The sequence below is a fragment of the Macrobrachium nipponense genome, chromosome 4 (genome assembly GCF_015104395.2).
Source record: "Macrobrachium nipponense isolate FS-2020 chromosome 4, ASM1510439v2, whole genome shotgun sequence".
Taxonomy (NCBI): Eukaryota; Metazoa; Arthropoda; class Malacostraca; order Decapoda; family Palaemonidae; genus Macrobrachium; species Macrobrachium nipponense.
Genome location: NC_061100.1, coordinates 87806886 through 87820545, shown reverse-complemented (window position 1 = coordinate 87820545; position 13660 = coordinate 87806886). Strand labels below are relative to the sequence as shown.

At 42.3% G+C, this 13660-nt stretch overlaps 1 protein-coding gene across 1 annotated transcript in view; it reads right to left on the bottom strand.

Annotated features, from left to right (window-relative positions):
- LOC135210989 (DNA-directed RNA polymerase III subunit RPC2-like) overlaps nt 1-13660 on the bottom strand; it is a 98183-nt gene that overhangs the window by 14939 nt on the left and 69584 nt on the right. The window contains exons 4-5 of the mRNA XM_064243991.1: nt 2794-2924; nt 81-2525 (exon numbers count right to left, since the gene is read on the bottom strand). Coding sequence (XP_064100061.1) covers nt 81-2525; nt 2794-2924 — 2576 coding nt within the window. The remainder of the gene's footprint in view (nt 1-80; nt 2526-2793; nt 2925-13660) is intronic.

Sequence of the window (13660 nt, the reverse complement as noted above, 5' to 3'; positions counted from 1 at the left end):
AATATCTTATATAAAATATCTGTCTCACAATGATCACAGTAAAGGCATGGTTATAAAATAAGAAAAAGATAATGCCTTACCTGATAATTAAAGCCATATCTAACTAGCTCTTCCATAATATCTTTCACTGAAGTTCCACCAAAGGCTGTTCCATACTTAAGATTACCTCCTAGTGCAGCAGCTTTACTACCCAAAAGTTCCATAAGTTTTCCAACAGTCATCCTAGAAGGAAAACCATGGGGGTTCATGATCATGTCAGGGTATATCCCTTGGTCTGAGAAAGGGAGGTCCTCTTGCTGTACAATCAGCCCAGTTACACCTTTCTGACCATGACGGGAAGAAAATTTGTCACCAATTTCAGGACGACGGGTCTGTCTCAGGAGAATCTTGATCAGATTGAAAGCATCTGGATCTGTTGAAAGCATGACTTTCTCTACATAAACAGTTCCTGGTCCTTTGTGCACAACAGGTGTGTCCCTGAATTCTACTTTTCTTGAGGGCTGCTCATTAGTATAACTCAACTGTGTAACTGTTGGCATTTGTTTGTTGATGAGAACCTGCCGGGGCAAAACAGGGTTGCCAACAGCTGCTATTCCATCACTGTCCAGAGTTTCATGTTTCCAAACTGCTTTCTGTTTTCCATTATCCAACACTTGCATAAGAGGCCCTTGCACTCTATCAGATGTCTGATTAGCATACCGTTTGACTGAACATTTTGCATTTCGATATACTATGCAACGGCCATAGCCTCTATCTAGAGATGCTTTATTTATAACGATGGCATCTTCAATATCATAACCTGAATAGCTCATAACTGCAACCATTGCATTGTGTCCTGCTGGGAGATGTTCAAAATTGATAAGTTCAATGGTTCTAGTTTTAACCAATGGGCGATGTGGATAAACAAGATTGTATAAAAGAGTATCAATTCTATTCCTTTGGTTGTAACCTATGGTTCCCATAGCTTGCTTACCCATAGCACACTGATAAGTGTTACGAGGACTTTGATTATGGTGGGGGTATGGGATAAGACCTGCACATACACCCAAAATTGTAAATGGCTCTATTTCCATATGTGTTGTCTTGGCTGTGATTTCATGCTCGTACATGGCAATGTTAGAATCATTTTCTTCATTTACATCCAAATATTCTACGAGTCCTTCATGAAGAAAATCATCAAAAGACATTAATCCTCGATTTAACTTCCTGATGTGATCATCAGTTACCGATGACCTACAACTCTCTACTATAATATAAGGACGGCACAAACGGCCTCCGTCTGAACTGATGTAAACACAACGGTGCTTATTATGGGGATAAATGGACACAAAACCACTTATAACTCCATTCCTTCTCATTGCACGAAAAACTCTAACCACTCTGCGATGCTCTCTTGTCACGCCAATGATATTGCCATTAAGAAATACTAAAAACACATCCCTGTTTGACAATTCTTCTCCAGACAGGAGGTTAATATCCTCTACTCCACAATTAAAGGCTAATTCAATAATGGGTTCAGGATCAACTTCTGTTGTAATATGTGTCATGAGAGCAAGATTCTTAACTAAACCACAAGATTCTCCCTCTGGTGTATCTGATGGGCAAACCATACCCCACTGGGAGGGCTGTAAAGACCTGGGACCACTAACTTTGCGTGTCTTTTCAAACTGAGAGTTAACTCTGGTCATCATGCCAAGAGCTGAAATATATGACAGCCTAGACAGAACCTGAGTGACACCTTGACGTTCCATTTTGAAACGCTTGATAGTCCAGTTGCCTGTTGATATTGCTACTTCTAAACCATTTGTGATAGAGTCCTGTCTAGACTGCATATAGGATACGGCATCAAACTGAGACACTTTTCCTTTTTTAGACAGCATGCTATCTGATTTCTTCTTAATTTCTGCATTAAATTTCTTGAACAAATCTTCAAAAAGCAAGGAGATGAGTGACCCAGCTAACTCTAACCTCTTATTACCATAGTAATCTCGATCGTCTACAATCCTTGTGTCTCCCTGGGCCTCTATGACTCTCCGTGCCATAAGTGCCAAATATATTGATTTCATTTTGAAATTGAATTTCTCAACAGGAACATGAGCCAAAATTGTAGTGGCCAACAAATCACGAGCCTCATCAACTGGGCTCTTCTTTATGCCTCGGTCAAAAAATCTTTTTTGACGAACTTTATTGCCAATAAATTTCAAAGCCTGTGTCTGAGTGTAAACATTCAATCTAGCACATTCTTCTAATGATGCTGCAAAGGTAGTCATGATCCTATCTTCTGTGCCTATCATTTGTACAATCTCCTGGTCACTAGTAACTCCCATAGCTTTAAAAACAATGCAAACAGGAACATCATCTGTCAGAGTATTATGCTTTAAATAATACTTCCCATTCTTTATTATGACATTTGTGCGAGACTTCTTTTCATGTGTGGAAGAAGTTACCTGGCATGTCAAGCCCCCTTTCTTGTCTTCTTCCACAATCATTCTGTTCTTAGAGAGCTGCTCTTGGATGAGGATAACCTGAAAATTTAAAAAATAGGTGATAAATCTCAAACAGCTGTACTAAAAATGTCCAATGTCTTCTCAAGAATTGAATAAAACATAATTTTTTCAAGCACAAACTCTTTATACCTTGGAGGATGTGGCTCCAAAGTATAAGCTTACAATTCTAGGTTAAAGAATTAGAATACAGACACCTTACTTTACAGTATCCCTTACAAAATTATACTGTATATACACTACTAATACTATATAATTCATGTATAATATTTGCCTCAATAATACTTACTTTTTCTTGACCTTTAATAATAAAGTATCCACCTGGATCATGAGGGCACTCATTGTGTTTAGCAAGTTCAGATGGAGTTCGACACTGGGAAAGGACACAATTGGAGGAACGGAGCATGATTGGCATGCGGCCTACGGAACGAGAAAAAGTCTAAGAATTACTCATAAACATAATAGACTAACCACAATAACATCTTTGCTAATTCTTCTAGCAACTGCTTCAAAATTGTTTAAGGAATTAACATGACTTCACACTGATAGTCATAAAGGTATATACATACACATAAAAGAACTTCAGCTTTGAGTGTGAGAAAAAATACAAGGAAATTCACAATTTTCTCATAAGGTGGAGGACAATTATGCTTACAATTAAAGGATCAATAAAAAGAAAGAGAACGTGATTTTTTTATGCTAGCAGTTACATTATCAGAAATGATTGCTAACATGGATTGAAAGGACAAGAGATGCAAAAGAATTTGTCCTAATGGAATGGCATTACTCAAGAACTAGTTTTATGGCAATTAATAATCAGCAACTTGCATGTAGCTTTAGCCCGGTAACAAATCATAAATGAAAAGTTTTGGCCTAAAAGGATGGTGTGACATCTGATACTTATTTTTTAAGAGAAAACTATTCCCAGCAACTACAAGTAGCCAGCTTAATGCTGATCTTAATTAAATAATAACAAATAAACAAAAGAAGAGACTCACCCTGCTCAAAGGCTATGAAATATGTGTTCAGGTAGTTGTGTAACACCACTGATATCCAGTGATATGACCGGAAAATAAGAACAAGCAGCTGTAAGCACTTGGTGCTTAGTCAAGCACAACAGAAAACAGTGTGAGGTGATTAGCTAAGTCATTCCTAATATTACCGTTGGGGGGGGGGGGGGGGGGGGGGTGGCACTGTATGCCTACAACTTGAATACTGTTATGCCTACACTGAGCACTGTATGCCTACACTGAGCAATCGAAGCGCTACTCACGAAATTTAAATTTAGGCTACTGTATGTGGAAAACTATAAGCTACATTTAATTACTGAGTAAGTCACTTATACAACAAAAGTTGTTCTGACACTGATACAAAACCACAACATCATGTGATAGTTGCAGCTTAGAAGTGCATGCGCAGACGGCTATGGTAGACTCGTTTCAGAAAAGAGCTAGTGATAAAAGGTGCTTGCAGGACCAGATGCCCCAATTTTTTTTTCTTAGCCATCTTTGCATTTAGAAGTGTTCACTACGTGTGACTTGCTTCCTTTAATAACTGTGTTTCTGGAAACTTTACTGAGTAGGTGAAGAATGCTGCCTGTGCCTTAGTGTTTTTGTGTACTTTCCCATTATTAAAACTTTACCGAGACCTGTTTCCCATAAGTGCCAAGGTATTATGAGGAAAGGGAAAGAAATGGGGTCAATTTTTGTTCCCACTAGCGGTTAATCCACATTCATTGTGTTCTAAGTGCTGAGGGCAAGCTTGCTCTCAATCCTTGACGTGTAAAGAATGCGACTTTTGGTCTTCTCAGTGGGATAGATAGATATGATACCACGGTAGTTAAGAAATGTTCAGATATAGGGGCTTTATCCCAGCAACCGATTGAACTTATCCTATCCATTATGTGTATTCCCTCGCTGCCATCTTTGCTTCTTCTCCTCTTCCTATCACTCCAAGGAGGAATCTTTCATCTCTTCTGCCTTTGGAATGCAAGTCCGATATCCAACAGGAGATGATGTCAGTGCTCACGAAGTTTGCAGCCTCAGTTATCGAAATCAAGAAGATAAACAAGATGCATGCTATTCCTGTGCGTACTGGGTCACAGCGCTGGAGCTAGAACTGTAGCTTCCCCGGGTGTGGATTCAAGTTTTGCTCATGCAACTCATGATGTGACAGAAGATGCTCTCAAGAAAATTAGAAAATTTCTCAAATACCTAGAGCCTGACAAGGAAGATAAGGAAGATATTGCATATTCTTCTTTCTTGGAACATATGGCTTCTTCTACTACAGAAACTAAACAATCCATTCGCCTACTGTTAACTACGATGATGAAAATGGAATTTTCATTATAAAATGAAATTTTATTGCATACTTACCAAACAATTATACAGCTGTAGGTTCTCTATGAATGTCAGACAATAGATTCAAAACTTTCTCGGTGGCACCGCCATCGCTGATGCAGGTGACGTCATCTCCCTCCACTCGAGGGAGCTACAGGTACAACTGCCCAGGTAACATCAATTCGTTCTGCCCAGCCATCCACCTGTGGGGAGGAGGGAGGGCTTTGATTAATAACTGTTCAGTAAGTATGCAAAAGAATTTCATTTTATAATGAAAATTCCATTTCTGGGCTCAGCCGTGTCGCTCCCGTGAAATATGTCTGCTTTAGCACTATTTCTAGTAAAATATTGCTATAATACCAGAGAACTGCTAAATTGGACATGTCAGAAGCCTCTGACTCGCTCACCTATATAAAAGGTGTCGGTATAAAACTGGGGCGAGTGTTAAACACTACCACAGCAACCCCTCCAATTAGCCTTTTCCTCATCAAAAGACCCTAAATACGGGGAGCCGACCCATAGGTCACACCTAGCTACCCCGTTGAAGGCGGCTGTGACGTCATACTTTTCGATAGCCATTCCGTGTTCGCACGTTCGAATATTACTATTTGTTCTTTTATTTTTATTCTGGTTACGGATCGTCATCTACCTCTTCACCCAAGTTAAGTAATGGTTCCGCCCTTTTTCAATATTTAGGGAGTGAATTTGCCTATCGTTTTGCCTTTATTTAGGATTTTATTAGGCGTCACTTTTAAATAGGGGACGGGCGGCAAGTCGCCTTTACGGCTTACCCTTGAATTGTACCGATTTACGCTTGAATTGTACCGACTTCGAGTAGTCTTCCTCTCTGCTTGTAACATGTGATATTTCAGTACATGTATGTATGTGTATGTATGTATATATGTATATATATATATGTATATATATATATATGTATGTATATATTTATTTATTTATTCTTGGGTGGCAGTTTTTAGTCGATCCGATTTCCATTTATGTTTTGTTATTTCATTATTTTCACGTTTTTCACGGGGGTCTTCTTTCGAGAACGTTTCTTTGTTTCGTGCTTCGCCGTTTATCCACCGTCCTATTTCATTCAAGAATTTTCCCTTTTTTCTTTTCGTCAGCTTGCCGTTTCTTATCGTTTTGTCAGTAAGCAAGTAGTTTTTCCCCTTTTGCGCCCACTGTTATCGAGTGGCCTTCATTGCGGTTTTATATTTTACGACAGTTTACTTTCATTTCCCCCGTGTTAAAGCATGATTTTCTTTTAGCTTTAAGTAATTGATTTTATTTTGTCTATGTATATTTTGGATGTTAGGTCGGTTAGCCTACATAGGCTATGCCTGCGTTTTCCTCGTAATCTTTTATTTGCGAGGATACGCTGATCACGTGATCGTCACCCCATCAGCCCTCCTTCCCTCCCCCTCACGTGGGGCCCCCAGTAGTTGGGTGCTCCTCTCGCCTCGGTTGTCGCTGACAGCCGTTCCCATCAGCAGAGGGGGGGGTGTAGAGGGTCCTCCAGGACCTTAGGTTGGTGGGTGTCGCTTCTCAGCCGACCGCCTCCGGAGTTGTTGATTGCTTTGCGTATTCAGCCTCGGATTTGTTGCGCTCTGCTTCTTTCAGCTTCCGGAGCTTACATCCATCCGCCTAAAACATTCCCTCTCCGCATAAGGCGGATTTAGATTCAGGCCTCTCCGGTAGTCGTTGAGGGCTATGTTTACGGAAGTTTCTCTTCCATAGGCGGGGATATTATATTTGTTATTTTATTTCTCCCTTTTATTTTTATTTTCTTTTCTTTTTTGCCACGGAACTTGCAAGTTCATGTGGCCAGTCCGTCCCGGTTACTTCGTGTACCCCCCACTCCGGGTCATACAGCTCCGTGTGGGTTTTCTTTTAATTATTATAGTCCCCGGGACGTAAATATATGAATATATTATATAACATATATTTTATATATATATATTATTTTCCTTTCTTTTGCCACGGAACTTGCGAGTTCATGTGGCCGTCCCGGGTTACTTCGTGTACCCCCCACTCCGGGTCATACAGCTCCGGGTGGTTTTAATTATTATAGTCCCCGGGACGTAAATATATGAATATATATATACATATATATTTTTTATATATATATTATTTCAGTTCGGCATGCTCCGGCATATGACATTATTATCATAATAATCCTATAAGTTTGTGCAATTGTTCTCATATATTATTGCACTTACAGGCCACTCAGTGTCTGGTTGCCGATCTACAGGATCTGTGCAACCATGATGTTTGCCGGAACCATGCCCCGTGCGCAGTATTGCTTACCGGTTCCGTAGTCTGGCATCACGTAAACGGCTTTGCCTGCTACGACTTGTACAACAGGTTACCTGTTCGATAAGTTACCGCACTGCTTGTTCTATACATATTGTGATGGAATTATATTACACTACTTGGGTTAGTGTTAAAAAAAAAAATAAAAAAAAAAAATAAATAAAAAAAAAAAAAAAAAAAAAAATTAAAACAATAATAATAATAATAATAAATAAATAAATAACTAAATAAACAATTAAAATAAAATAAATAACTAAATAATAATCAAATAAATTACTATATAAATAAATAAATAATTAAAATTTCTGTAAATTAAATTACATTAATTAATCAACATATGTAAGCATAATGTTCAAAGATTTTACTCGAAATTGACACATTCCTTGCATTACAGACAGAGCAGTCTGTTAAGCATGCTGCACTCTCCACCCTCAAGGTCTGGGTTGGAGGTTTTGGACAGAACGTAGGGGTAGCTAAGCCTTTTTATGCTACCTCAAGATATGGCAGCCTCCCCAGCCGGGAAAGCTGCCGGATACGTTGACCCAAAGTCGCAGCACCAATTATCAAATAAATTCAAGATTCAGTTATGGAACAGCAAGAGGCAGAATTGCCAGACCTTGGTTTGGAAGGAAGAAGTCTCACTTGAACTAGTGAGGATTTGCCCATTACACTAGATATGGTTACAGGTAACAGTGTTAATGAGGCTAGCCTAGTTAGTCACCGGGGCTCCTTTCCTGAGTGACTCTGATTCTTCCTCTCCCTTTACTCCAAATTCCTTCATGGGTTTCACAGGAGGTTTGCCCCCTCCCAGGTCGCATTCCTTTTCTGTGATTCCTAGATTAAAGAGAAAACCTTCGGGTAAAACCTTGCTTAAAAGCCAATCAGACACAAAGCCAAGGCCTGGGCAGGTGCCAGAGGTTCATACACATATTAAACCTAGGATGAGATCCAAGGCCTCAAGGAGAGAACTCTTCCCATTGCCCCTCAAGTCCCATCCCTGCAACGTCTAGAGGTCGGATACCTCATAAGGTACCGTAGGGAGGGCTGGAAGGTTCCCCTTTAGTCGGCAAAGACCTGTTCAACACGAATATTTTAAATCAGGCCAGTAGTCTTGCTAGCTTAGTCAGTTCAGTCGCAGCAAGGTTTGAAAGGGTGTGTTTTTAAACGTTTACGTGCACAGGACTCCCTGATTGCAGGTCTCAGACAGGAGTCGGCAGTTCCGGCACCTCCTAGTAATTTGGTGCAAGGTCAGAGCATGCCTGACGGGTCCACGTTCCTCCGTTCCACCCTGGTGAGTTTTTTTGGAGGGTAGTGAACTTCGCTCCGTTTGTCAGCGGGATGTTGACTGTAGAAGGTTGTGGTACACATAGACTCGAGGATTTCGAGTTATTTCCCGAAAGGTTATGGCCACCATTTATAGCTTATGTTAGGCTTATGGAGAGAAAGGACAAGGTCTCCAAGGGGACTGTTATCCTCTCTAGCAATCAGGCTCATCAAGTATAGATATGGAGCCTAGAAGTGGATCTGCTCAAATACTAAGGTAACAACATGACGGGAACTCCTTACCTTTTACATCAAAGGTAGCAGGATTTACCCTTCAGGCAGTGACTCGGGAAGAGCCCCAGCTTAGCGAGACAGATTCCACATTATTGCTACCCCCAAGGTAGAGAGAGTTTGTGGGAAGTTTGCTGGCTACATTCTCGGCAGGCAAGCTTAAGCCAAACTGTGCAATCAACTTGTTTAGTGAGCGCCTCTGTCAGACGCACTGATCCAAGCCGGATTTGATGCTAGGACATGTCTTGCAAGGTCTCTTAACTCTCTAGTGATGACGGAGACGGCGGTTCTGGAGTATGCTCATGAACCGCTGTATAAGGTCATTGCGGAGTAGTTACTTTTAAGCATGCAATGTGCCTCGTACGGCTTTGCGGTTACTAAGAGAAATGGCAAGAAGCATGTTCTATCCGAGGCTACGATCAGGCACGAACCCAACAGCTTCTGGCTTCCTCAATCTGGGGTGCAGATCTCTTCCAGCTTCGGCAGTAAATGAGGTTCAGAATGAGGCATCACATTTTAATCAAGCATCAGATTCAGTGGGGCATTCCTTTCAAAAGGATATTAAGAGTCTTCTTCCTCCAGTTTTAGGACTAGGAAAAGTCAAAGAAGGTACCAACCTTTCCAAGTTCCGCAACAGCACCCTGTGCTATAAGCTGTACTAATTCAGCAAGTTCCCCAACCTTCATCTTCTAAGACTCAGCCTCGGCAACAGCCTCAATTTGTCTCCCCCCCTTTCGCCGTCGGCTAGCCAACAGGTTCCCCCTTTCGTCAGAGTGGAGGAACCGGAGCCCAAGGGCGAGCTAGAGGTGTATGGTCAGGAAAGGAACCCGACCCTCATCATCTCAATGAAGTTCCTCAAATAGGAGGCAGGCTGTATCTCTTTTAACATCGTTGGGAGTTCAGCAGCTGGGCGGAAAACATAGTATCTATCTATCAGCATCCAACCCAAGGGTTGATGGATTACCCCAGGGACCTTCTCCAGAAGGGAGCAGTCTCCAGGACAAAGAACTTAAAAATTTCAAAAGTCGTCTATTCAGTGTCCCAAGAAAGGGACCGACCAAAGGAGGGTGATCTTAGACTTGTCCCGTTTAAACTTGTACATTCCTTGCGACAAGTTCTAAAGGCTGACCATCTCTCAGGTAAGGGCCTTACTTCCCCGTGGGGGCGTCACCACCTCTATAGGTCTTACAGACGCCTATTATCATGTCCCGACGGCTCAGCACTCCCATCCATTCCTGGGCTTCAAACTAGTAAAAGAAGCTTATTCCTTCAAGGTGATGTGATGCCCTTTGGGCTGAATATAGCCCCAAGGGTTTTCACGGAACTGGCGGAGGTAGTGGTGCAGGAGCTTAGGTCTCAGGTTTTATTGGTAGTGGCGTACCTAAACGACTGGCTAATCTGGGAGATGGTCAAAGACAAGTTTATGAAAGCCATGGACGGGGTCATATCTTTCCTGGAATATATAGGGTTCAAGATCAACAGGACCAAGTCCCGATTGGCCCCAGAAGCCAAGTTCCAGTGGCTAGGTTTCCATTGGGGCTTGGATTCACACAACCTTTCCATTCCATCAGGGAAGGGGATGCCAAGGTAACAAGCCAATTCTTAAAATGCAAAAAACAAAAAGGCTTCGAGAAGGAATCAGGAGACGATCCTAGGCTCGCTCCAATTTGCGTCAGTCACAGACGTTCTGTTGAAAGCCAAGCTCAAGGACATCAATCGAGTTTGACGTTCAAGGCCAATGCCAAGTGTCGCGACAAGTTCGGCCGGGTACCTCTGATTCCCAAGGAACGTCTACGTCCATGGGCAATAGCCGAAAACCTAGCCAAAGAGTTACAGTTGCAGTTCCCTCCCCCGTCCCTACTGATGCATACAGTCGCATCACTATCAGGTTGGGGAGGTTATTCACAGCACGACAAGGTTCAGGGAACTTGGTCACCTCAGTTCCAAAAGCTTCACATCAACATCCTGGAAGCTATGGCAGTGTTTCTGACCTTAAAGAAGCTCCGTCCTCCGGAGGAGACTCATATCAGATTGGCTCTCGACAGTGCAGTAGTGATACATGGTATAAACAGAGGTGGTCCAAGTCAAGTCATGTGAACCACAGGGTGATAGCAATTTTTTCTCTAACTGACAAGAACACCTGGCATCTATCGGCTACCCATCTGGCAGGAGTCCACAATGTAGTAGCAGACGCATTGTCCCGGTCAGTCCCCCTGGAGCCAGAATGGTCACTGGACCAGGAATCCTTCGAGAGGGTTTGTAGGAGAGATACCGGGTCTGAAAGTAGATATGTTCACTACAGGGGCAAACCACAAGCTGCCTTGTTACATAGCCCAAAGTATGGACCCTCTAGCATACGCTACGGACGCCCTGAGTATAGATTGGAACCAGTGGAGGGAGGTTTATTTATTCCCTCCAGTGAACCCTCTCCTGAAGGTGTTGCACAAGTTGAAATCCTTCAAAGGTCAGGTGGCTCTCATAGCTCCTTACTGGCCCAAGAACAATTGGTTTCTCCTTCTCCTAGAACTAGGTCTTCATCCTAACCCTCTCCCGGGCTTGAGGCTGACGCAACAAGTTCAAACGGTGACTGTGTTCGATTCCTCAGGTCTTCACAAAACCCTATCTTTATGGATTTCATGAAGTTTGCAGGTAGGAGGGTAGGGGACATTGATCCACAGAACATTCTGTTCTTGGAGTCAGACAAAAGAGAATCTACACTTCGCCAGTATGATTCAGCAGTTAAACAATTGCCTACATTTCTCAGGAAATCAATGTCAAAGTAATGACAATGAACGTGACTATAACATTCTTCAGGCCTTTATTCGAACAAGGCTTGGCAGTTGCCACAATAACAACCACTAAGTCAGCTCCGAAAAAGATTTTCTTCTCGGGTTTGGTATAAATCTAACTGAGTCTTATTTCACCTCAATCCCAAGGGCTTGTGCACGCCTGCGGCCCATTCAAAGGCCGTCGTCAGTGTCATGGTTTCTTAACGATGGTCTCAGGTTAGACTCTAAAACAGACAACTTCAAATGTGATTGCCAAACCCTTTTGCGTAAGGCACTGTTTTTATTAAGTCTGGCTTCAGGTGCCAGAACATCGGAGATGTCATCTTTATCTAGTGGCCAAGGGCATATAGAATTCCTTCCCTCGGGTTACGTGTTGCTTTCACCAAATACTTATTTTATGGCTAAGAATGAGAACCCTTTGGTAAGGCGATCCCCCTGGAAGGTTGTTCCGCTTCCGCAACATCCATCTTTATGTACTGTTAAAACCCCTAAGGACTATTTATCTAGCACATCTACCTTTTCCGAAGGCCCCCCCCCCTCCTTTTCATGTGGGGCGGTGGTGGTACCATATCCCTAAAGGGCATTACGCAGCAGTTTTTGTATTTTACCAAGGAAGTCAGCCCAGGGTCCTTTCCCAAAGCGCGTGCTATTCGGGCTATAACAACTTCTGTAAATTTCTTCAAATATATGAACTTTGATGATCTGAAGAAATATACTGGTCGGCAGTCGCACTGGGTTTTCCAAAGCTTTACCTTAAGTCCTTGGAGGATCTTAAATATCAGGCAATAGCTGTAGGGAGGTCAGTGTCTCCTTGCAACATCAATATAGTACTGTCCTTGTGTCATATGAATATTTTCCATTATGCCAGTTTTATTAACATCCTACCTATCGCAGCAAATCTCTTTGCTATTTCACTTGGTCTATGGTGTTAGTTTATACAATTTAATATTCTGTTTCATTTCAGAGTGATGTAGCTTGGTGTTTCTCTGGTACAATTTCACGGGAGCGACACGGCTGAGCCCAGAAAAGGGATTTTGACGTAGGAAAAATCTATTTCTGGGCGAGGAAGCCGTGTCGCCCAGTGAAATATGTCTGCTTTAGCACTATTTCTAGTAAAATATTGCTATAATACCAGAGAACTGCTAAATTGGACATGTCAGAAGCCTCTGACTCGCTCACCTATATAAAAGGTGTCGGTATAAAACTGGGGCGAGTGTTAAACACTACCACAGCAACCCCTCCAATTAGCCTTTTCCTCATCAAAAGACCCTAAATACGGGGAGCCGACCCATAGGTCACACCTAGCTACCCCGTTGAAGGCGGCTGTGACGTCATACTTATCGATAGCAATGAAGCTTGGTGCACTGCAAGGGGAGGGGAAAAAACCAGGGGGGGATTTCACTGGGCGACACGGCTTCCTCGCCCAGAAATAGATTTTTCCTACGTCAAAATCCCTTTTTTATTGCAGTCTCTTACCGAACAATTATACAGCTGATTACCCATTGCAAGGATGGGGGGCTGTGGATGTAAGTTTTAATTCAAAAATAACATATGATTCTTGAAAATAAAGTATACCCAAAAGCACTGTTAGTGCCTGTTGTACCTTACCTTGTAAGAGAGCTACTGCAGGAGAATACTGCCTCTGGTCGGTGCTCATCTTACGTAGTAGAAGGCTTGGAGTATGACCAATGGGTGCCTCTACATGGAGTGGAATATCCTCGTAATCATGGTGTTCATCGCTGACTCAACAAAGATACAACAAAATATTGCCCTTGCCCTGGGCTAAGACCAGAAATAACCACCATGAAAAAAACTGTCACCTACACCGAGATAAAGACCTTTACCCACCAAAACTAACACTAAAATGACTGGTGAGTACTCCAGGTACAGGCGGTCCCCGGGTTACGACGGGGGTTCCGTTCTTGAGACGCGTCGTAAGCCGAAAATCGTCATAAGCCGGAACATCGTCAAAAATCCTAAGAAAGCCTTACTTTTAATGCTTTGGGTGCATTGAAAACTATGTAAACTGCATTCTTATGGCATTTTTCATCAAAAAAACCTTCAAATATTGATTATTTTGCATTTATGGTGTCATATTTCATCTCCCAGATGAGCGTAGGCGTCGTAACCCTGGAACAAGCGTCGTAACCCTGGATAT